This window comes from Toxotes jaculatrix, chromosome 12 (assembly GCF_017976425.1).
Source record: "Toxotes jaculatrix isolate fToxJac2 chromosome 12, fToxJac2.pri, whole genome shotgun sequence".
Classification (NCBI taxonomy): domain Eukaryota; kingdom Metazoa; phylum Chordata; class Actinopteri; family Toxotidae; genus Toxotes; species Toxotes jaculatrix.
Window position 1 is genome coordinate 13659413 of NC_054405.1, and position 24293 is coordinate 13683705.

Sequence of the window (24293 nt, forward strand, 5' to 3'; positions counted from 1 at the left end):
ATCAAATAGAAAAATAACAAAGTTTCTAAACACACAGTTTACACAAATCATTTAACTGAAATAGAAAAACAAATTACAGTGTGTGAATGCATTTAGTTGTCCAAAAACTGAAGTGGGGCGTAGTCATCCTGGGTGTCATTTCCAAGGACAGATTTGAGAAAAGGGACAACTCTGAAAAGATTAATATGGAAATCTCTGGAATTGTCTTGTGACTCGACGACACCCCCTGCCTTGCACAGGTTCTTGGTTCCCCAGCTGACCACTCCAACCTGTGAAAGAAATCACTGGTTACTTTACACAGCCAACAAGAACTTTTATAGTCAAATTATGTCACCTCATTTGTAGGGATTGATTATTTTCCTTTAATTTTGCCACCAGGTAGTGCTCATTTGTGATATAAAGCTGGATGCACAGAAAAAGAACAGCCATTTACCTGTACTGTGCGATGCTCATAGTTCTTGAACACGGCACCTCCAGAGTCGCCTGTCCCAAAAGATACACACACATTTGATCACACCCAAAATAACAGGCACTGTTGTTCATATTTTGGAGTATAAACTAAACTGACATCTTACACAAAAGAATAACACTCACACTTTTGAACACACTTTTCATTGTGCATGAAGAATGCAAAAGCAAGCAAACAAGAATTTGAATTTTCATGTGTTACTTCATAGCTGAGGCTCAAAAACAAAAGTGAAAAATGTTGGACATTAAAATGCCTATTTGTTTTGAGGTGTCCTGCCATTTTCCTCACTTACCCTAAATAAGACAAAGGTGGACATCTCTCTAATGTGTCTGCATTCAGTTTGAATTTAATGTATGAGTGTTGGTGAAATTACCTTTAGCTCAATTCAAGGATGTATATAGGATAAAGTATTAGCTCATCTCCAAGCAGAGAAATACCTTTTATATGTGCAATACGGGAAACTTACCTGTACATGCTATGTGATCTCTAAAAGGAGCCCGACCGCCAGTGCACAGGAAGTTATCAGTCACAGCAACCTTTGGATCATCTGTTGTGATCCCCTCTGCGTCTAGTGCGTGTCTGATGCATGCATCTCTCTGCATTGGAGAGTAGGAAAAAGAACCATGGCTCAAAGTGGCTTTTTAGCCTTTGAGTGAAAAATGAAGATTGCAGGTATTTTAAAACTTACATTGTCTCCAAGCTTAGCATGGGCATCTTTTTCTTCAACCGAGTTTCCTGTCTTGGTCAGGAAATTGAGTTTTTCAAGATGATTCTTCAACAGACGCTGCTCTGTTTTTCAGGGAACACAAAAATACAGAAAGTTGTTCTTGAGACAGATATTTCATATTTCATGCAAGGCCACTAAATTGACAGAAGAAAAACTGGTAATTTCATCCCTATTTAGCATTTATAAGTGGTATATAAACAATTAATAAATTGTTTATAACACACTAGAATATGCTCTGATGCAATTATAAACAGATATAAGGAGATTTTAAGTGTTTATTAACTACAATTCCTCTGTATAAAGCATCTGTAACAGAAAAACAGTGATTAACATTTTAATATTATGCAGTTGTAAGACTTATTTTATATGACTATTAAATATTAAACATCTAGTTTTTATTCTTTACCGTTTTTGACAAATGCATAAACAAAAACCGAAGAACCGAAAACCAAAAACTGAAGAATAAAAGTAAGGTAAGGTATGGATTAAAACTGCTGTTGATAGCAGCTCTGTTAACGACTGTGTAGTATTTCCTGATGGTGTGGAAGCCGGTCCTGGATGTTGTTAGAGCTGAGGTCAACATTAGCTGCTCTGTCTTTCTCCTTATTGGATTTTGGGAAATTTACACCCCAGCTAACTTTACCCTGGAGGATTACATTTCACAAACTCATCAGTTAGGCCTCATCTGAAAAAAGCCTTTTGTGATGTTACGAGAGAAAACAAATGGGCCTCTGGTGCCCTAATAGTTAAGGTGCATATCACATTACTACAAAGACTCTGTTCGATTCCCAACCAGGGGACCTTTGTTGGATGCCATGACCCTCTCCCTCTGCCTGAGTTTCTTTTCTCTCTCTAGGCTGCCAACTGTCAAATATTGCCTTCTTGCCATGCAACTTTAGCAACACTATTTAGCACAAAATAGAGAATAGCCTTAAAGCATGTTGGTTGAGTTACTGCACCTTGTTGCTTGCAGGTGGATTCACCAACCAGTTGTAGCGCATCACTGGTCTCCTGGGTGCAAGGTATGCAAATAGGTCTGAACGAGATACCAAAAACATTATAACATGACGAGGATGATGTTGCAAGTAAACTTGTAACACAGGATATTTATTTATATACAGTGCATTGTTACAGGTCAGATTTTTGATTGTGTGTGTAAATCGTATGGCATTTGTAGGACATGAGTTCTTACCTAGCAGCACTGGAGATTTGAACATCTGCCTCCAGTTGGATGAGAGCCACATCATAGTCATAGAACTCCTTCACACCCTGATTTGTTTTAGAATTAATACTGTAGTTCGGGTGTAACATGAAGGTTTTAACTTTTTTCACTGAGAAAAAAAACAAAAGTCAAATGTTACAGCAACTATAAAATAATTTGTTGGTTTATATTTTAATTTTGAAATTTAGAAATATCCATCACCAAAGCAAATACCTTAACTAGATACTGTAACACTTATGTCTATGATTGCCAAAATTCTCATAAGTCATGTTCAAATACCTGAAGAGTGGAGGCACGTGTTAGCATACAGACATTAAACAAACATTTTTCATTACCTTTGCCCTGTCCATCATTAATCTCAACCGTGACGTGCTCGGGTAAATCACCAAATGTGAAGCAGTGAGCAGCAGTCAAAACAAACTTCGGGGTCACCAAAGAGCCAAGGCATTTCTTCGTTCCTTGATTCTTCAGTTTTAAATGATAAAGAAATATAATTTAGTAGCTATATAACACTCAGAAGCAGGAAGCGATTTGCTGTTTAGGAAAAAGGTTTTCACAGATGAATTATGACGTTAAATGAAATACTGTAACATTCACCTGGACAACAATGTATGCCCACCATGGATACATTTTCCTCTTGCTGTCTGTGTCGCCATTGTCATACTCCTTGTGAAGACCGCATAGACCCTTAACTTCTTCTTCATCTACATGAAAAAAAAAAATCCAAAGTAGTTGTAATTAATTTGGAATTCAATGTCTCGAAAGTCTAGTTCAGTTGAGCATGGCATCAGAGTCAGAGGATCACCAAAGTCATTAGGATTCATCCTCTGGCGACCATGAGTGTCTGTAGAAAATTTCCTGGCAATAGTTGTTTAGATATTTCCATCTGTGTAATTTGTAAAAACAAATCTCTCGATTTTGTAAGTATAATTCCTCTTAATGTAAACATAGTGTATGTCTGTAGTTTTTAATAGTCCATTCTCTTGTTGGAGACAGATATATAATGCCTGTGTATGAATAAATGTGGTCCAGTGGAATACTTTATCGTATCTGTCTATGCTACACCATCAGTGATGTCAGGCTATGTATTATACAGAGACACCATAAGATCAAGAGTGATGGTTCTGCATGCTCTTAAGCACTTTGCGAAACAAGATAACCATGTTTTACCCTCCAGTTATGATCATATTTCTCCTTTGTGTCAGGTTCAAGGGTGGAGATGAATGCCAGGGTAAACATTAGCACTCAGACGCAGACAAAGTTGAACTAAAAACAGAAACCAACACATTTGTTTTAACCTTCTAACTTCACTTCCAGAGACGCCTTACCAATTATTTCATCAAAGGTCTCTTGCAAATTTTCAATGTCCTTCATTCTAAAGTAATGCTGGCCACCGGTCCCTGCTGTGAGGGGCTGCAGGTCGTCATCAAAGAGTTCAGCTCCAATGGCAAAAATATAAATGTCTGTAACACAATGAAATGTGGCATGGTGAGTTAAGCTCTTTCTGTTGCTAGGTGTTAATGTCTAATAATTAAATGTCAGTGACAATATGGGATATGTTTGTAAGGAAAGTCCTAACAACAGCGGTAAGGCAACAGAAATCTGCACAGAAAATTAAAAAATAAAATAAAATAAAAAACTCACCAAGAAATTCTTCTCTTGAGTTAGTCTCTTGTTCCCTACTATGGTTCATGTAAACCATGTTCTTTATTTTTTCCACAGTGGGTGCAGGTGAACCGCCCATATTATAAGCACCTGCAGTGACAGAAACCAGTCTGTTAGCAGCACAGACAAAACAAAAGCAAAAAGCTTAAGCTTTAGTCAGAATACAGCATTTAGAACTTTTTTGTTTGGTTGCAATTACCATCTGTAAAAACTATGAGGACGTGACGATGTTCCTTAAAACCCTCATCTCCAACTCGTCGCTTTATGATGGCCATTCGCTCCAAGAAGGTCTTGAAGACGAGATTCAGATCTGTTCCAGCAGTGTTTTTGTCTTTGAATCCAAACACAAAGTGAAAAACAACCTTAGGATCAAGCAGTGTATTAAAACAGCATCTCCAACAGCATCTCTGATCTATTTGACTCACCGCCTACTTTAAACGTCTCCAGTTTATTCTTGACGGAGCTCAGTACTATTTTGCCATCCAGAAAATCAAGAATGTTGACAGCTTCAGTTATTTCAGAAGCGAAAAAGAGGATTTCATAGTTTGGAGTCACACTAAAGGATGAAATCTGTGGGGGGACATAAAGCAAATCCGTAAAACACAAAGTGGTTAATGTTAAATATTGTACGAACTTTTGACACAGCTTTGTAAACACATGTAAACTTGCAGCACTGCTGTGAAATATTTCGTTAACGCAACACCTCCTTATGCATCAAACTGCTTATGGTTGTTATTTTGTTGAGTAATTGATGCATTTATCAGCAGAAAGAGTATCCCGTAGTGTGCATTGACAACAAGCCAAGGGACTCTTGCCAAGAAGCATCAATCAAGATTATGATGTGTAATTCATAATGAAATTTAATTCTAATGGGCTGTTGTCCTGGCAGCCAAATGGGATGAGATTATGTTTGTACATGTTTTGCGCAGAGCATGCCAAGAGTGCTTCTAAAAGTGTGTCAGACAACATAAAATGCTTCATATGTCAGCTTAAATCACAAATATGGAAGAGTGTATGTCTTCAAATAGCAAAATCCAGATCTCTCCATGGGATCAGAATTACGAAGCTAATGGCTCTGTAATCTGTTGTTTGTCATGCAGTAAAAACAAAGTGTATTCATATGCTAAACAGAAAAATATGCTATAAACAGAAAAAATATATATAAAAAAGGAATAAAACGTCTGCTGCAGATGCATGGATACACAGAGAGTAATATATATACATTAATAAGACACTGAGAAATAATAATATGAATTCATTCGAACTAATCATATAACAGAATAAGAAAACAGTGAATTAATCCAGTTTATTTTAAAAACTCATCATTATGAAAGGTTATTTCATCCTTGCTGAGAAAAAATACTTATAAGTAAAATTTCTAAATATCTAAATAATGATATTTTAGATATTTAGAAGTGACCTAATTACTTATTGCGACCCATAAGTAATTAGCTGACTGGCTTCCTCTGCCATACACAATAAAAACGCTAAAATTTTCATTTTATTCCTATAAGATGAAGTGATTGATTAAATGTCCGGACTGGTCACGCTAACTGCTATATTTCTAACATGTTTTAACAGTTCAGCAAATTTACTGCCAACATCCATCAACAGCAGTCTGTACTTTCACCCCGTGTGCATCTTTTAAACTGGGCCCACAATCAGCAAAACAATCCCAATATAACTTAGGTCTCTAGTCCCAGCACGGTGTTGCTGACTGTAGACTGCAAATTCAGCATAATGTAAGAGAGAGAGAGAGTGCTCTGTCACCATATCCATTTAAAAAAAACAACAACAAAAAACACTGTAAAACTTTTAATACATGCAGTTATATCATTCAGAAAAATGTTGCTTTGGTTTGTGATAGTCTGTCTCTGGTGTTTTTACTCTCTCATGTTATTAATCAAGAGTAAAGCTGTCTGTCTCTTACCTTTGTAATAAGTTTTGTGACAGCGTCAATTGCATCGTTGAAGTGTTTCTCTTCTATGCTCTCAGAAATATCGACAGCGATGTAGATGTTCAATGTCCCATTTTTCGAAATCCTGATTTTCCTCCCCTCCTGTGTGTCCTCTGAACAAGAAATTGTGAAATTATTTTGCAATACACTTAAAACACCATATTCTTTTTTTTTTTTCTGCACAGAATTAATATATTCAGAACTTGGGTATTGTATATCATGATTCAGATGATTGAGTTTTGACAGTTAACTAAAAAGTAGTGTAAATTTTCAAATGATCACTCATTTGTTTTTGATTTAACAAATTGCCAGGTGCCTCACAACATGCTGTAATAAAAATTATCAAATAGCATTACCGTTAAATTATGCTAACAGTCATATTAAGGTTAGGGTTAGGTGAAGGGTTAGTGAGTGAGTCCAGTTGGTCCTAGCCCCTACCGATGGGCTCCAAAGTGGTGAGGCTGTCTTTTATTGCGCTGCCAAATGCCTCTGAAACCTCCAGTGGAGTGTCATAGGTGTGTTTGTCTGGAAGAAACAAAGGCCACATCAACAGACGTTTGGAATTACTGTCACAAGGTGACTTGGATGAAGTGACACGGAATGTCAACAGCACGTGTAGGTATCTGTCTTACAGTAACATGCTGGCTCTTTGCCAGTCCACTGGCCGTTCTCCTGACACACTCTCTCTTTCGACCCCACCAAAAACAGGTTGCCATTGCAGCTGTATGTTACTTTGTCATCAATTCCAAATATGTTCCCCGTTCTTGAGGCGCCAGCTGGGATGCCAGGATCAGCACAGTTATTTCCTGCTGTGGTAACAAAAAAAAGACAAAAGATGACTCATACATATAACAACTTCACACTTATTATTTATTACTTATTACTTATTAGTAGACTGCTGTTCAGGACTTACAGTCACGGCTACAGATGGGAGTGGAACCGCTCCACTTCCCATTTGGTAGGCAAACACGCCTGGTTGAGCCTCGCATTGTATATCCAGAGTAACACTCATATGTGGTCTCATTGTTCACAAAGTACTTGTCCTGAGGAGGCGAGACGTTTCCATACTCCAGCACACTGGGGTCTGGGCATTCAACAACTGCAAAACAAAACAAAAGCACCTGAGTTATCATGTAAAGCAGGAAGCCTGAGGCAAAGTGAGAAACATCGCCATCACATCACTCACTCTTGCATCTCTGAGGTAAAAATCTTTTGGGTGGCGGTCTCCAGGTGCCATTAGGCTGGCACAGGCGGGTCAAAGAAGGGTATGGATAGTAGCCCTCAGGACAGTGGTAGACCAACAGGCTGCCTGCCGTCAGCTGCTTGGTCAGTTTGTAATGACCTCCTTGAATTTGTATACCCTGCTCTGTGCAATCACACCGAACTTCACCTCCTGAAAAGAAAAGACAGTTTTGGGGCATGGAGGCCAGGATTTAGTCTGGTACTCATATTTCAGGAAGCTCCCTCCAGAGCCAAGCGCAGTATTCACAAGCTGAGTAGTACTACATAATGACTAAACTCATCTTCACATGAAAAATTAATATTTCAGAAAGCAGACATTTGGACTGGAGACAAAATATCAGACGGTATCGTTCCACTAGAATTTTTATTTCAGTCCTTAAGCTACTGACAAATTACACAGAATTGCTCAGAAAAAAATCTTGATTGAACATTTTAAAAATCTGTTGTAAATATCTGTTGTAAATATTTATACGTTTATTATGTCAATGTCACAAAAAAAAATCAGACTGATGTCTATGATAAATAAAATACATGGATGATTTGCACGTTTGGAAATCAAAGATAACATATGAAAAATGTGTGTATTTTTATATCTAAGATAAAATTAGCTTACCCATACAGAGGAGACATGAAAGAGCAGCAAACCAGCTCCAGTGGACAGAAAATCCCATGTTGAACCTTAAACTGGGGAACAATATAAAAATGAGAGGATTTTCAGGGGCAGTACATTTATTTCAAAATGGATGGTGATGTTCACAGAGAGGGACTGGACAAACAAAGACCATCCTGGTACTTATTAACTTCATGACAAATAAAAGGAGATCAATAGTGTATGTCACAGAAAACATACAAACAGTTTTCAACAGAATTTTACCACTGCGTTAGATCACAATACCAAGGAGATTAAAATAACTCCATTTCAATGAGCTTCACTGATACAGAAAAAAACAAAGGCACCTTTAATAAACCATATTAATTTCTATATTAACAACTGGTAGTGCCTTTAAATATTAAATCTTTAAAACATTTTTTAAGAAAAAGAAAAAAAATCTTACGTTCTACTCTCAATGTTTGACCTTTTTCCCAAAAGACTGGGAACATTTTAATGCAGCTCAGTTTACCTGTTCATTTTGAGTGCTGTAGTCCAAATATTCCTCTGGTTTTTGTTTTTTTTTTTTTTTGTTTCATTTTTTTGTGTGTGTCCTGACCTTAAGTAGGCCACAGCCTTTCCTTTTTGATCCTGGATTTCCCGACATGTGTACACACACAGTCACATGTTTTATGAAAAAACAAAGAGATTGTGAAACCAAGACAAAGTACAAACATTTGCCTCGTCATTTCCCAAAATTCAGAGGCACTGTTAAGCATTACTTATTGACACGTTGATTCAATTATTGACTGAACTCCCAGTCAAACCAGACCGATTTGACTGTAGCTCTTCCTGACATTTGATTGGCTCCCTTTCCTCTAATTTGTTCAGTCACTTACTCAGCAGACCTATGTGTTAATAATTTTCATGATCCATTAAACGTGTGAAAGACTCACTGTGCTGTGAAGGGTTAGTCAGTGTAACCAGTTGGTTACACTGGTTACACTGTAGGCCCATTGTAAAGCAACTGCAGTGGATGTGTTACAAGTCACTTCAAACAGAGGCTCTGTCCAAAGGCCCCCCAGACTTCTCGGACCCCTGGACCTGTGCCCATGAGCCTTATTCAGTGACCCTTTCATGGCTGAGTGTTATCATTGTCAGAAGTGATTAACTCTTAAGTCTGATATGTCTTTTCAACCACAGTCCTCTCTACTCCTCTTCACATGTTTAAGTCGCCTGCATGGTTTCTTGAAAAACAAAACTTCCGTCAGTGTTTCCCAGCAATTCAAATTCTAGTAATCATTTCACAGTTTATGTGAGGCGTGTCTCCAGCTTCTCAAATGGCTGATGCCACAATTGATCAATGCAAGATAATTTGGATTTGTCACTGTATTGACTCAGAGATGTTACACACAGTGGTGTTGTAGTGTGAATTGCACTTGTCAATCATGGTCTTTCCAGCTGGTAGAAAGGGACTTGAGGATGGGCCAGTGACAGTTGAGAAGTTGTTCTCATTCCAGTACAGGTTGATTTGTATGGTGTATCTTGTTTTATTTATTTATTTATTTATTTAAATTTATCAGAATTCATGGATTAAAATCACTTTCTAAAGTGGAAATATTTTTCATTTTAAACTCTTGCATTTACCTGCTTTCAATTCAAAATATCAGCTGTACACAAAATCTAATGAAGGCTGATTCCTGTAAAACTGACTGCACCTCCTTCTTTAGGAACGACAATACTAAATCATCTAATACCAGATGTTCCATCCATTATTTCATGTCCTTTTTAAGCAGTATGTCACACAAAATTTTACGTAATAGTAGACAGAGCCCATTCATCTAACATTTCTTAGCATTGCAAGACAGGACATTTGGGCTTTTTTTCTTTTTTTTTTTGCAACAAGCATAAATCTGGCATTGATTTTATTTACAATCCCGATTCTGTGTCTGCACCACACAGGGTGGCACTGAATTCCCTTTATTACATTACTTCTTCGTCTACCATCAGCAGAATGTGCTGCAGCAGGATTCTGTTTCCATTTCAGCCAATTTCTTATTATTCCTTTCCACATGTATATATTTATACATCATACATATAGATTGACTGTGTTAATTGTTCCTGGATATTTAAAGACTTCACAACAGATAAAATGAACTTAAACTTAAAAAGAAACATGCTCACACTTTAGGGACACACTCTCAAACTGGCAATTTAGAGCATTGTTCGGTTAAATTGTTAGAAGTTGGACAAATGCAGGCCCCGGACTGATAAAAGGACAAACCGGACATTGTAGGAGTGAACCAGCTCCAGTAGATGGCGGTAGTGCAACACCATACATGGAGTTTAAACCTCAAAGAACCGGAAATGACGAACATGTCGGAAGTAATCGTCAGTAAAAAAAAAAAAAAAAACAACAATAACGCGCCAAATTTGTGCGAGGTTCACTGCATGTCGCTGCTTCAAACACATGAAAAAGGAAGAAAAAAAGAAGAAAATTTGGAAAACGCTGAGGAAGACTGTGCAGGTAAGATGGTTATTTAACTACGAGTTAGTTTGCACCGACTGGTTCTGTTTGGTTGAGGGCGTCATGTGAGTTTAATGACTTTTAACAGCGCTGTTTTATTACACAGCAAAAGTTTGATTAAAAAATGGTAAATATTCAATGAACAGACGCTGCTTATGAGTGACAGTATCACAATGAACTGAAACATGAGTTAATGTTAGCCTGGAAAATGCATAAAATATTACGTGTGTTTCTCTCTTTTTGTTTGTTTGATTTTTAGCATGGCGGTGCCTTTTGTGCAGGACTGGGACCTTGTTCAGACACTGGGAGAAGGAGCCTACGGAGAGTATGAATCCTCATTTATCATTCTTATCATTTGTCACTTTTCATAACAGTACGTCTCAGGGTGGTAGAGTTGATATGTCCATCAGGTGAGATTAAAAAAAAATTTGAATCTAGAGCAGCTTATAGAAAACCAGCAAAACAAGCTGCTAGTTTGAAAATATGAAAGACAGTGAGATAAATATGCACTCTTGGTCTTGTGTTCACATCACAGCCTTTATTCGTCTTCTGATTTTTCTTGTTGTCTTCTGTGATCGAATCCGTCCCGTCTTTGTGTCATGTCGTGGTCTCAGGGTGAGGCTGCTGGTGAACAGGCAGACGGAGGAGGCGGTTGCAGTAAAGGTGATTGATACCTCTCAGGCTAAAGAGTGTGCTGAAAATGTCAAGAAGGAGATCTGCGTCCATAAGGTAGGTCAGGCGCTTTCAGTGTAGTCAGTGTTTTCGTGCTGAAAGCATAATATTTGTTAACAAGGCACCATGTTCCTATGTGGTTAGAGGTTTCTGCTTTATGAGAATCAGAATGTGTGCACTTAAACTACAACATTTACTACTGTTTGGTAGATGCTCAACCACCCCAACATTGTACGTTTTTTCGGCCAACGGAAGGAAGGACCGACCGTGTACCTCTTTCTGGAGTACTGCACCGGAGGGGAGCTGTTTGACCGAATCGGTGAGACAGATGACTGGCAAATCAGTCACCAAAATATGACTTCATCATTCAGTCTTTTTTTTTTTTTTTTTTACATTACAACATGAATGCCAAGAATCACAACTATTCGGTTTCAGATCATCAATAAATTCCTCCTACTGTGACTTATCTGACTCACAGCGAATTCTTGAGTCTGTTTTTTTTTTGCATAGAATCAATTAAAATTTACCTGACAGATGGGTGTAAATACTAATAACAGCTGTGGCTGCTCATTAAAAATGCTCTTTGGGTGGTTGCTATTCATTTAGGTTATTAAATTATTCTCTTACTTTCATTTTAGAGCCCGATGTGGGGATGCCAGAGAAGGATGCTCATAGATTTTTCCAGCAGCTAATAGCAGCTGTGGTGAGTGAAACAAATCTGAGCGTTGACACATGACCTCCTGCACCTGTTTCTGCTGTTATTAAATTCTCAGTCGCACTTTTGCAGGAGTACCTCCACAGCGTGGGCATCACTCACAGAGACATAAAGCCAGAGAACATTTTGCTGGATGACAAAGGTGTGGAAATATAATGCATATCAAAATGCTGAGGGGATAGCTTTGGTTTGTATTAATTATAACCACTGTATGCTGCTTTTCTGTAACCTTAGACAACCTGAAGCTGACAGATTTCGGCCTGGCCACCATGTTTCGTTTCAAAGGACGAGAACGTCTTCTGAGTCGACTCTGTGGGACGCTTCCCTACGTGGCTCCGGAGCTTCTCAGCCAGACGGAGTACAAAGCTCAGCCTGCAGATATCTGGGCTTGTGGTATAGTCCTAACTGCCATGCTGGCTGGAGGTAAGATCACAAAGGCTGTGTTTACAAGGGTAGACACAATATCATACGCACTTCTGTGCTCCAATAGAATATAATAGCCCTGGTATTGTGAAGTCTGTAGATTTTTTTCTAAGATTGTCATTTTTGAACCTGTAGTTTCCTGTGCAGTTGTAGGGTAGCCACTCTGTTACGAACTGTGTGTGCATTTTTCTATTCAGCATACTTTTACTGGTGCCAGTTTAATGTGTGGAAACTTTTCATCACTGTCTTTGTGTTGCTGCTTCATCAGAGTTACCGTGGGACCAGCCCACTGAGAACTGTCAAGAGTATTCAGATTGGTTTCAAAAGAAAACATATCTACCTCCTTGGAAGAAAATACAACCAATGCCTCTTAGTGAGTTTCAAATTATTTTAAGTTTAAATGCTGCGTTTCACGGGAGCTTTATTTAATTCACATGCAACCTCTCTCCTCAGGTTTGTTGACCAAATTACTGCTGGCCAGTCCAGATGCACGCATCACTATCACAGACATAAAGAAAGATCGCTGGTTTGCTCAAGGCAAGTCTCAGTATCAGTATAACTGAATCAGTTCAACTTTAAGTTCAGTGTTCACTGGACTGATTTCTGTCTGTGGTTCTCTGCAGGTGTAAAGCAGCCACCAGGTCCTCTGGGCTCAGGAGGAAACAAACTCCTTCAGTCAGATTTGGGACTAAAATCCCGTGCCAACAGGTCAGAGCTTTTATGTCTTTTCTTATTTTAACTCAAAGTTGTATTTCTTTTTGTTTGTTTATAATCTGAACACCACACTCCTCCCTCCATAGTGATGACAGGATGCAGTTTTCCAGCTCTCAGCCTGATCTTGCGGCAGGCGGCTGGGAAGCCATGTTGTTAATCAGTCAGACGGACGGTCTAGTCAGCTTCTCCCAGCCGACCAAGCCGGAGCACATGTTGTTGGGTAGTCAACTACTGGGCACGCCGGGAGCCAGTCAGGTAAAAAACATGATCAGTTTGTGTTTTGTTTTACAGTACATTTGACAATCTGTGTGAATGTTCAACAACACTTGACTGAACAGAAGCAAATATTTTTTTTGTTTTTGTCTGGTTATCAAATTGTTTGCTTTTGATCTCCATTTAAATGGATAAAAATCTATACAAAGCAAATGAATGTTAAAATCCTACATTATTGCAAATAATACTGTCAGTTATTTAACGGGTTAACTACTACTTCCTACTCTGTGTAGTCGCCCTGGCAGAGATTAGTGCGGAGGATGACTCGTTTTTTCACCGCCGTGGATGCTGACGCCTCCTTATCTGCCCTGAAAGACGTCTGTGACGGCCTGGCACTTGGCTTCAAACTCACCTGCGCCAAACAGGTACATCTGTACTCAAGTATACAGGATTCAGATATTTTACAGAAGTTCAATACATTCTTTGACACTGATGAGTGAAGAAAACACCAGCAGCCACACACGCATGGCCACGCTACCTGTTTCAGCTGGCCCCAAGATTAACACACAAGCCTCCTACAGCTGCCATGGACCATAATACACTTAAGCTTTAACGGACCTCTCTCCCCCCCCCTTAGGTGACAGTGAGCACACTGGACAAGCGCAATAACAAACTCATCTTCAAAGTCCATTTGCTAGAGATGAATCAGAAAGTGCTGCTGGACTTCAGACTGTCTAAGGTGGGTTTTAATATTTCTGTAATTTCCCTAATATGTCTGTAATGTTTCTAACATGAATAATCCATTAGCAGTTTAAAGCTGAGACAACAGCGTAATAGCCACTAACATCTGTTTTCTTCTACCTAATATCCAGTAAACTCCCATCTTCCGTTATCTGATGTCAGTGTGTGTTTTCTCCTTAGTGCAAATCTAGGTAGAGATTTTGTTACTACTTTTAGCCCTATTTATCTTAAGGTGGAAGTTTTCAAATCTGAACACTTTTTTTTACGATTTTTACATTCAGTAGGATTTACACAGGATATCATTATCCCCAATGTTCATTACACATAAACATCAAGAAGTCTGCTTGGAAATCATAGATGCCCCGGTTGTAGCCCACAGCACACTTACAGACTCTCTGAGTGTAGGGGTGCCGTTGGTTTAATTTTGTCTTAGGTGGGCCCACAATTATAGACTTTGAAGACTCCTGTCTTAGGGAAATAACAATATGTTTGGGTATAAAACTAAACTGAATCAAGTAACTTAAACCTGAACTTGAAAATAACTTTCTTCCAGGGTGATGGTCTGGAGTTCAAACGTCTCTTTGTGAAGATAAAGCAGAAACTTGGCGTCATTGTCATCACTCAGAAGATTTTACTCCCCGTCACATGAGCAGCCTCAGTCTCACAGTTTCTAGTGTCTACAAACAAACTGCTATGGACATTGGAGAGAAAACCCACATATTTTTAGCAGTTTGATTTATATTTTAAATGTGTCTGCTGTTCTCTTTATGTGTTTTGGTTCTTGTTTTCATGTACTTCTATCATGTGAGAAGCAGTTCAGTGTTAGATGTCAGGAGGGAGGACATCTTCGAAAACTAATTTCAGCCCGTTGTCACATGTTTAAGGAGCTAGCGATAAAGTTTAGTTTAGCGTTAGAATGTGAACAGGGTCAGAACCTTTACATTGCACAAAGGGATGAAAGTGTGTGTGAGTACTTGTACATCTATCTTTGTGAGGACCAAAAAAAGCATAAGGGGCTAGGAAGTGCATATTGTAAACAAGTGTTCTCACAAAGATATAAGTACGTATGTGTGTGTGTGTGTGTGTGTGTGTGTGTGTGCCTATGTTCTGCCTTTGAGAAGACTGATTTGTTCTGATTATGTTTGACATGATACAGTCCAAAGTCCTGAATAAATTATTAAAAGACCAGCGTTGCACAAACAGCACTCCTGTTGGCTGAGCAGTACACATACATACCATTTAATGTAGAACTTATTTGAGCCCCTATGTCCACACTTGACAGATGATGGTATGAGTTTTATAGCAAAAGATAGATGAGGACACCCTGTAACTGTTACTGTAGTGGAGATGAAATCTAAGTCACAGGCTATGCATGCGGTATTGAGTGTGCAAGCTAACTGTCTAAAAAATATAAACTCCAGGTTACGTTACAGCTGCAGTCTTGAACTATGTTAAATTCCTATGAGCCTGTGGCCTTGACAGTGATGGTGACGCTGACAGGTTCGCTATCGTCTCCTGTAGGAGGGGCTTGGCTTGTGGTGGGGGTGGCACTCATGGGTGAGGTGGTGAGGGGTGAAGCTGCCCGTGGTAGAGCCATGGTTGGACCTGGAAAAGGCCAGCACTAAGGTTCAGCATCAGGCAGACAAGTGATGATAAAGATTTTTTTTAGGTTTGCTGGTGGTTGCAACAGACTTCTCATAAAATATGATGAGGTGTCAGCAGTTTCTACAAGATTCAAATGTACTTTGAAAACTCTGGATGGATTATAAAGTTATCACAGATCAAAGTACAAAAAAAGTACACAAAAGTAAAAGGTGCACTCCCTCTGTTGTTATGTATTTTGTGTGACTAGAGCTCCTCTCAGGACTGTGGGCATATACAGACCTTGATATCTTCGTCACTCTCTTTAAGTTATAGTCACATTACGTTTACATAAAATGTTTCCAATAAGGTTCAGCTGAGGCCTATAGCACCTCAAGCCGGGCAATATTTACTTCCAAATGAGTGTGGCAACCCAGGCATTTATATGAATGAAAATGTGTTTGATGTGGGGTCATCTTGCCTGGGCTGGATGATCCACCAATCTCCTCTATTCCTCCCTCTGACCCGCCTACCACTTCATCCTCTGGGAAGTTGATGTTTTCCCTCGACTGGCTGTGCTGCCTGGGCACACCAAAACGAGAAACACTTTTAACACCATGTGTATACACAAGATTCGCTGCCAACATCATGACAAACTGCTAGTTTTTCATGGGTGGCGTCACAGATACTCACAAGCCAAACAGCATGTCATGTAGTCCTGTTGGGGGGAAAGAGAAAAACAGAATATTAATGCCACGTTATGGGGCAAATGCTTCATTATAGAGGTCATTGGGATGTCAGTGTTTGTGTGCAGGACTCACGAGGATTGTTGTTGCGATTACGGATTATGTACACGAGCAGCAGCACTGTGAGGATGGCTGCAAAGAGCATCCCGCCTATAGCTGCTCCAATCACAGCGGGGTACATGTTGTAGCGTGGTTCCGCTGAAACACATCACAGTTACACATTGCAAAAGAGTACGTCTCTGGCAAAGCGCACAGTGTTTTTTTTCATGTTTCATCTCCCTCAAGTAGTTCTCAACCCATGTCTGTGCTGTGTTGTTGGGCACAATGAGCACCAAAACTGTTGTTCGCTCTTAGAGCCAGAATACGAGAATTTTACAAAGAGTTTCTTAATCAGTTTGACTGACAAAAATCATCAAGTTAAAGCAAAACTAACTATGCAACTATTAAAAGAAGGAAAACACATTCTTTCTCTTACAAATAAAAGTTGAATTTGTAAACAATAAAACCCACCCATGTTCATTTTTATACACAGTGTTATACTGTGGCTAATGTTAGCACACATTAGGTAGGTATTGCTGTGTAACTAACATTACTGAGCCAGGGTTTAGCATTTAATTTATACCATAATTATCACTTTTGGCTACAGTGGGTGCTGTCCAGCAAAAGTTGCATAGACTTGCTTTAAAGTGAATCTAGTTTACTGATACATTAACAATACAGGGGTTGAAAACCACTGTCCTACCCTACCCTGACACCTCACCTACAAGCCTGTCTACACCCTAAACAATCACCTGGCTTGGTTTGATCAGATCCTGCTACGCATGGTACAATTAACACAAAGAATTTACAAGAAGAAGCACACAGGGCCAGTTTGAGGAAAGATAAGGAAGGAGGTAAAGAGGAAGTGACCAGGAGGCATGAAGCAGTGAGGTGTGTGTAGGTGTCTGTATGTGGTTTGTTTGTTTGTGTATGAGTCTTTCACCTAAGTGGATAACAAAAAGAAAAACAAAAAATGTTAGACTGTCATCAAGACACAGTAAGACACCAGCATCAACAATGTTTGAGTAATCACTTGACCCAGTGGTCACGTTTTAAAATTTCACATTATTACTTGTTTTCCCTGCCTTTGCCCATTTTTATCTTGCGTTTGTTAAGATATCCCTAACTAAAGTCTCTGTATTTTCTCAGTTCTCTGCCAACAGTCTGACCACACTATACCTGGAGTCTTTGCTGCAGAAGGGTGTCCGATGGTGCGATGGTTGACAGGTGTGATGCGGAACTGGTAGGTAATGGTCGGTGTCAGTCTCCCTACTGTATGACTCCTGGCTTCTGGGTCCTGGATGGTGTTATAGTACCAGACTGGCGGACCAATTTTCTCCTCTGTCTCCTCCTTTGAATCATTGCTGCTGCCTCTCCTTCCTGGTCTCTCTGACAACCATCTGTGCTCCAGGATGAAACCTGTCCAACCCACTTGTTCCTCGCTGTGTACCTGCCACTCCAGCTCCACTTCGTTGCGATGTCGGCTGTTGTACAACACTTTGATCAGGGTCACGTTGGGTGGCATGGGGTACTCTGACAAAGAGCAAAAACACAACCAAATGGAAATATGCACTTTTGAATGACTTCAAAAGTGCTGATAGATGATAGATTTGTACAGATAGTCATGTTCCCCTGAGAATGAATTGCAATTACTTTAGTGATCCCATCACTTTTAGTTTAAAGGCACCATCATCAGGTCCAATGTCCAATACTTTAAAACCAAATAATTCCCATCAGTCTCAGCTGTACTTCGTGTTTAGTGCTGGTACGAAGTTTACCCTCGTAAACCACAGCTTACCATTTTTACATTTAAGTTTTGTGTACCAGTCTTCCTGTTGTCCCTGGTTTATAGTCTTCATGTTAAGCTAAGCTAATCAGCTTCTGGTTGTAGCTTCACTTATGGTACAAACATGACAGTGGTATCAATATTCTCCTATAACTCCCTCCAAGAAAGCAGCCAAGCATATTTCCCAAAATGTCAAACTACTCCCTTGAAAAGCTCTGGCATGACAACAACAGACATAACAAAAAAAATCTTACTCTTGACCACTAAAGTCACATTGATTTCAGTTCCTCCCACTGCGTTGGAAGTGGTGCACCTGTACTCGCCACTGTCTTGAGTCTCATCCGTGTCTCTCACAGTCAGATTGGCCCATGCAGATGTTCGCAGCAGCGTGTACTTTGAGGTGTCTTGGATGTCCAAACCCTGATTGTTGAACCAGATGATTTCGCTGACGGGAAGATAGTTGGCTCTCAGGTTGCAGGTGAGCTGGACATCACTCCCCTCATAAACAGACACAATTCTGCGCTGAGTCAGCAACACAGGGGCCTCTACAGGTAACAAGTGAATATATTAGTGAATTAATTACAAAACATATCTGCTAGTTGTAGTAAGGTGTGACTGACAATGTGCACTGACCCAGTGTGAGCTTGCAGGTCTTAGTTTGGACTAGAAGTGGATGTTTAGCATGGCAGGTGTACGGATTCCCACTGCGGGCAGTGCCATAGCGAAGGATCAGGATGTTGGAGTTTTCTTCCCCGCCTTTGCCCTGGCCACCCGGGCCCTCCCACCACACCAAAGCTTTTGGGGCCCCTCCATCCCAGGAGCAAGACAGCATCAGATACTGCTGGTTGTTAGTCACATAGGCAGAACACACTGGCTCTGCAGGGGGAACATCTGGTGGAGGAGAAGAGGTTGAAGGGATGTGTGAGAGGTTTGGAGAACAGTGGGAATATACAAAACCAGTCCTGTGTCTACTCATCTTTGTGTTTCTTACATGCACGTGAGCTGCACTCTGTCGACTGTTTGAGCGCCAGATGGGAACCTATGCATGTAAATAAGCTGTTGTTGGAAGTCAGGCCTTCAGATGGCAGCAAGATGGCAGTGTTGGTCAGTGGATTTGTTTGCTGTCCTGTGTCAACCTCATCTTGTCCAACTCTCTCCAGCTCTCCGGTCCAGTGGAGGGAGGCGGAAGGGAATCCACCTGGCCAGGAGCAGCTCAGTCTCAGAGAGGTGTGATTCAGAGCTGGCTGCACAGAACAGGAGGGGGAGCCATCGGGTGGGTCTGTGGGGATAAGATACATCATAACGAGGAACTGACGTGCAAAGTGGGGGTTATGTGAGGTCATCAGGGCCAAAGACAGTGCCGGCAGGGCTGCGGTATTTAGGATGTTTGGTATGAATTGTCTTACCAGAATTATAGAAGAATGATATGTTTTTCATTTGATGCCTTTTTTTCAGGATAAAGCTGGATAACACAATCAAATATCAAGTCAGTACTACAGAGTCTGTCTTTTCTAACGTGAAAGATGTGTGCAATAAGGCAATGCTCTGTATTTTTTTCACAGGAGAGTGAAATGACAAGCACCGGCTTTCTAGCCAACCAACGCTTGCCATGGCTGTGACATCACAGCGAGGTACCTGCCAGAGAGTCCCATCAACTTCCCAGACGGCCCGAACAGGAGAATAGGTCTGCAGCACTTCCACACTCTGCTGTGTGTTGTTTGTTGGCGTATGAGTGCATGTGCAAGATTTTTGGGTGTGTTCTGAAGTGTTCTGAGAGTATAAATGTGAGAATTGATGTACTGAGTGGAGGAAGAATGTGTAAAACAGAAAAACAGAAGAAGCAAATGAGGTTTCTAGGTAACATTGAAAACAGGAGAGGTGTGATTGAAATGATCAGGGAGATTCAGTGTTAATATAGATGAAAAACCAAAGGTGATTGAGAGCCTGGATTTGTGTTCTCTTCGTCTTGTACTATAAATGTAAACGATTTAAAAATCGCATTTTACAGTCTATGCCATTTGCAGTACCAAGACAGAAGAGCACAGGTTAGGACTGAGTAGAGAGGTTAGCAGAAGAATAGAAGGACTGATGGCATGGTCCAAGGTCAAGGGTCAAAGATCACACTCACAGTAGACAGTCAGGCTGATGGTTTTTTTGGAGCGGGTGTTGAGGTAGGTGTTCTGTGCCAAGCAGGCGTAGTCGCCAGTGTGCATGCGGAGGATCTTGGTGATGGTGAACTGCGGCCCTGTGTAGACCTGGGAGTTGTTGTAGAACCAGACATACTGACTGGCCGGGTTGGACTGGGCTTGACAGAGCAAAGAAACAGTCTCTCTCTCCAGGGCTGAGTATCCCCGCTCTGTCATGCTGTACGGAGTCACGTCTATCTGAGGAATGTCCGGGCCAACTGACAAGAAAGGATATGAAGGCACTCGGCTTATAATGGACATGGACATGTTAGCCTGTTGAGAGCTAAAATTTAAAGTTCATTTCTACTCTGCAGCATCATCATTGGAGTCATGTTTGTAGCCACCAGGTGATTTTAAGTCCAATGTTCACTTTCTTTTAGCTCTGTTTTTGGTCTCTACCCACTCCTGAAGTAAATATCCGGTTCTTTAGGTGCTATATGCACCTCTTTTTGAAATACAAGCTAAAGAAGAAACAATGCCATGGTTGTATTTCTTTTCCTTCTAATCTGGATTTTCCTTGATATTTAAAGTGCTTATCCTGAATTTCACAAAATCTTTGACACTTGTAAGGTATTTTGTTCAGTGAGAAAACCCAAATCTTACCCCAAACTACCCCAAAGTACTCACAGATAGTGTCCAGCCATAACCGGTTAGAGCTCTCACTGTTGACAGCGTTGCTGGCCACACATCGGTACCATCCGGTGTGATTGCGGTTGACGTCGGTCACGTTGATCAAGTTGGTGTTGCCCTGCGCAAAGGTTGAAATGTTGCCGCTCCGGGTTTCGTGTTGCCACACATACTGGATTGGCCCAGTCCCATTCTCCAAATTGCAGCGCATCCACATTGTAGATCCTTCCACTGGAGATGCATCACTCATCAGGAGGTAGGGTTTACTAACCGGAACTGCATGGTGGATGGAGAACATTGTCCAATAAATATATGTATCTTTGTATCCAGACAGATTATGTTGCCTTTCCACCTATATAAATCTTAGCAAGAAAAAAAATAAGCCTATTTCTCTTTCAGCAGTGTCGCAGCCATGCTACACTACAGTGGTTGTGTTTGCAGCGTCTCAGTGGGTCTCAAAGTTACTGAGCTACACTGAAATTATTTTATTTTCACTGAACTTTTTCTACGAAAACGTAAACAGCTCTGTGCAAAGATGGCATTATCATGGAGCATTGCTCAGTTCAAAATGCAGAGATTTTTGACTCACCTCTTTCTAACACTGTCATATGTGTTTTACGTGTGTAAATGAATTGTCTGTGTACTTAAGTAAGTCACAAGATATTGCAGTGCCTGAGAAGTCTTACCTCGGACAGTGAGGTGGACATAGTAATAGTAGACTTTGGGTTCCTGCTCTATGTCGTAGAAGGCCTGGCAGGTGAACAGGCCCTGTGCAGCCAGCGGCAGCTTCTCGATGCTCACCCCTGCACTGTTTGAGATGACTGTCAGCTGTCCAAGCGTCTCGGCCAGCTTCTGCATTCTTGGTCCTTGCCCCAAATCATACACCACAGCTTTTATGGCTTCAGTGCCGGGTTTGGTGAAGCTCCATATGTACATGTCAGGTACGACGGTGCCGCACTCCAGGATCACCGCTTTGCCCACCACCCCATAGACACTGGTGTCCTGGTACACCACCTCCCCGTTGTGATTGATCTGCACCGCTGGAGAAGGGAGAGGATACACACAGACATGCATCCAAATGTGTGTGTGTTTGTATGTGAAGGAAAAGAAGATGGTGGTGTCATGTGCCCTGACAGTGTTCAGTTACAGGACTGATTGTTCGGTCAGTTTCAGACGCACTCTAATAGTTTAATAAGGGATTCCAAAACGGAGAACTAAATAAGTCAAGTTATTTTTCCAGGCACATTCTCTTCATCAGCCATCTTTTGCTTCTTTAACTGTTCTCTTTCTCTGTCACCTTCTTATACACCAGATGATAAGCAGTTAGGGTTGGGTGATCCTAAGTGAAAAATTGTGCAAGATCACGTGTAAAATAATCAAACTGACTTTGATTTAAATGAACAGTATTCATCTGTTATGCATCAAAAACAACTCCTCAGTTGTGAAACAAAAAACAAACAAACAAAAAAAGAAATATAGCTCCTTTTATTTAAGCCAGACCGATAAGTATCAGTAGAAATGGTGTTTTTGCTTTTTAGATTTTCTCCCAAAGAGCACTGTCAGTTTTTTTGTTTTCAACCATAGGTTTTCTCCCAAATATTTTAAAATAATGTTATCAACCTCCAGTATCATCTGTCATGCTAAACTTTAACTTTAATCTTAAATTTGTCCAAGAGATTTACAACAGATTCCACTGAAAGTCAGTAAATAAACAATTTTTGCCCAGTCCTATTGGCAGTTCTCTTCTTTATATATGTATATATAAGAAAATTCAGAAAAGTGGAAAACTCCTTACCATTAGTCGTAAAGGTGACCAGGCTGGTAGGTAGAAACAGAAAGGCCAGCCCTAGCAGTTGGGCCACCATGGTATCATGATGATCCTGAGTCCAACAACCTTTTTTACTCCAAAAAATGTAGTAGAGATGATCTAAAGGTAAACTTTGTGGACCACAAAAACTGGTTTCCCTCAGATGCCTGAGGTCGCGTCTTTCCCTCTCTCCGCTTCCAGAAGTTTCTAAGAGAATCCAGTTGCAGGTTCTGACTTCATTAGACTGAGAGTAGGAAGGGACGGAGGGTCACTAAACTGATTTGGGCTCAATTATTCATGTGTTTTTCCTTTCTCTCCATCCATCTATCTCTCCTTTTTCTCCTGCAGGGTTAGAATAACACGGTGATACTGAGCTCATCTATTTTAGAAGAGAGATGCATGAGTGGACAGGTTAACCTTACACAAACACACACACACACACCCATACACATACACTTATGCACACACCTGCACATTAACTAATAAGTGATATCCAGAGGGTCTTAGCAAGTACATTCCTCTACATAAAGCTTGTTTTAAGTGTTACTCCAGTTCAACCTGAACACTGAAAAGTTGAGAATCTTACAAAGATTTTAGATAAGATAAGATAAAGGAAAAGATATAAACAGTCCACTCTTTCACCAGCCCTACAGTGGAAGCACACAGAAAACAGGGATTAAAAAAGGATTTATATCTTCTTAGATTTAGTTTGCCCTTTGGTTGTGTCAGTACTTTCTTAAGGACAAAAAAAACGTATGTGCTACACAAACAACTTGCTTTTGAAATTGATTTGGAAGGTGATGTGCTCAGCTAAGATGTTCTATTATTTAGTTACAGTAAGATCAGACTGTTTCCTCTGTTTTTAGTAGTCTCAGACAAGTTGTAAAATTAAAGGCTCCAGATTTTAATTTCAGAGGTCGTGAGAGGACCAGAAAGCAGAGTAAACTCTACTGATGGGATTAAGATTTAGATTTAGAAATCTGGCATCTTGCAGCAATGCTCTGTGTTTCCTTGCAATGTGCTATGACCTCAGCACTGTGCAGGCCAGCGTTTAAAGATGTAAAGTGTCCAGGAAACAAGACGCTGATCCTGCACTTACACACATTCTAGTCTCTGGAGCAGTTATTGTTATTCAGTGTTTTTAAAGATTCTTTAAAGATAAAGTAATGAGTTAATGAGTTTATAATGAAGACAGAGAGGAGGAGGGACTGTTGAGTGGAGCCACGAGTATGTAATGTGAGATGTTTGTCATGAATGAATGCAGGACAGAGATCAGTTTTCCTCACTTGGCAGAGATGAGGACTGAGGGCCACAATACAACGAGGTCTGTACATGCCTATAAAAATAACATTGCAATAGAGAGAAACTGCAAAAGAAGTTATGATAATAACTTCAAATATGAAGATGTTGTTAAAATATGTATCCTCAGTGGTTTATCACACTAGGAATGCAGTGGGAACGTTCTTTTTATTCTGACTGCATTAACTTTAAAACCATATATAGAACCAATGTTCAGTGTACTTTATGGGAACGTTGTGTTTGCATTTTCTTAATGTGTTCAGTTTTCTGTTGTTATTGTAAATGTCTGAAAAGCTCTAAAATGTGTTTTGCACTGAAGTGTCTAATGTTTGATCTTTATAGCACA

At 40.2% G+C, this 24293-nt stretch overlaps 3 protein-coding genes across 3 annotated transcripts; 1 reads left to right on the forward strand and 2 right to left on the reverse strand.

Annotated features, from left to right (window-relative positions):
* LOC121190536 (complement factor B-like) lies at window positions 1–8031 on the reverse strand. Its single transcript, XM_041051342.1, has 18 exons — window positions 7896–8031; window positions 7227–7433; window positions 6954–7139; window positions 6673–6849; window positions 6479–6565; window positions 6014–6153; window positions 4509–4653; window positions 4283–4414; window positions 4063–4173; window positions 3747–3881; window positions 3016–3122; window positions 2754–2883; window positions 2389–2527; window positions 2156–2232; window positions 1158–1258; window positions 936–1065; window positions 434–483; window positions 1–269 (listed from the first exon to the last, which is right to left on the reverse strand). Exons 1-18 carry the CDS (start codon window positions 7951–7953, stop codon window positions 93–95), a joined length of 2289 nt encoding a protein of 762 aa, XP_040907276.1. The 5' UTR covers window positions 7954–8031; the 3' UTR covers window positions 1–92.
* A 2253-nt stretch (window positions 8032–10284) lies between these two features.
* chek1 (checkpoint kinase 1) lies at window positions 10285–15056 on the forward strand. Its single transcript, XM_041051681.1, has 14 exons — window positions 10285–10398; window positions 10658–10723; window positions 11013–11127; window positions 11281–11389; window positions 11709–11773; window positions 11858–11927; window positions 12020–12208; window positions 12477–12581; window positions 12662–12745; window positions 12832–12916; window positions 13009–13177; window positions 13429–13560; window positions 13773–13874; window positions 14430–15056. Exons 2-14 carry the CDS (start codon window positions 10659–10661, stop codon window positions 14523–14525), a joined length of 1386 nt encoding a protein of 461 aa, XP_040907615.1. The 5' UTR covers window positions 10285–10398; window position 10658; the 3' UTR covers window positions 14526–15056.
* A 279-nt stretch (window positions 15057–15335) lies between these two features.
* LOC121191073 (V-set and immunoglobulin domain-containing protein 10-like 2) lies at window positions 15336–22706 on the reverse strand. Its single transcript, XM_041052138.1, has 12 exons — window positions 22637–22706; window positions 21528–21881; window positions 20842–21117; window positions 20157–20432; window positions 19020–19307; window positions 18662–18919; window positions 18283–18573; window positions 17422–17775; window positions 16279–16401; window positions 16151–16175; window positions 15939–16039; window positions 15336–15481 (listed from the first exon to the last, which is right to left on the reverse strand). The coding sequence occupies exons 1-12, from the start codon at window positions 22704–22706 to the stop codon at window positions 15336–15338; spliced, it is 2562 nt and encodes an 853-aa protein (XP_040908072.1).
* Between the last annotated feature and the right edge of the window lie 1587 nt (window positions 22707–24293).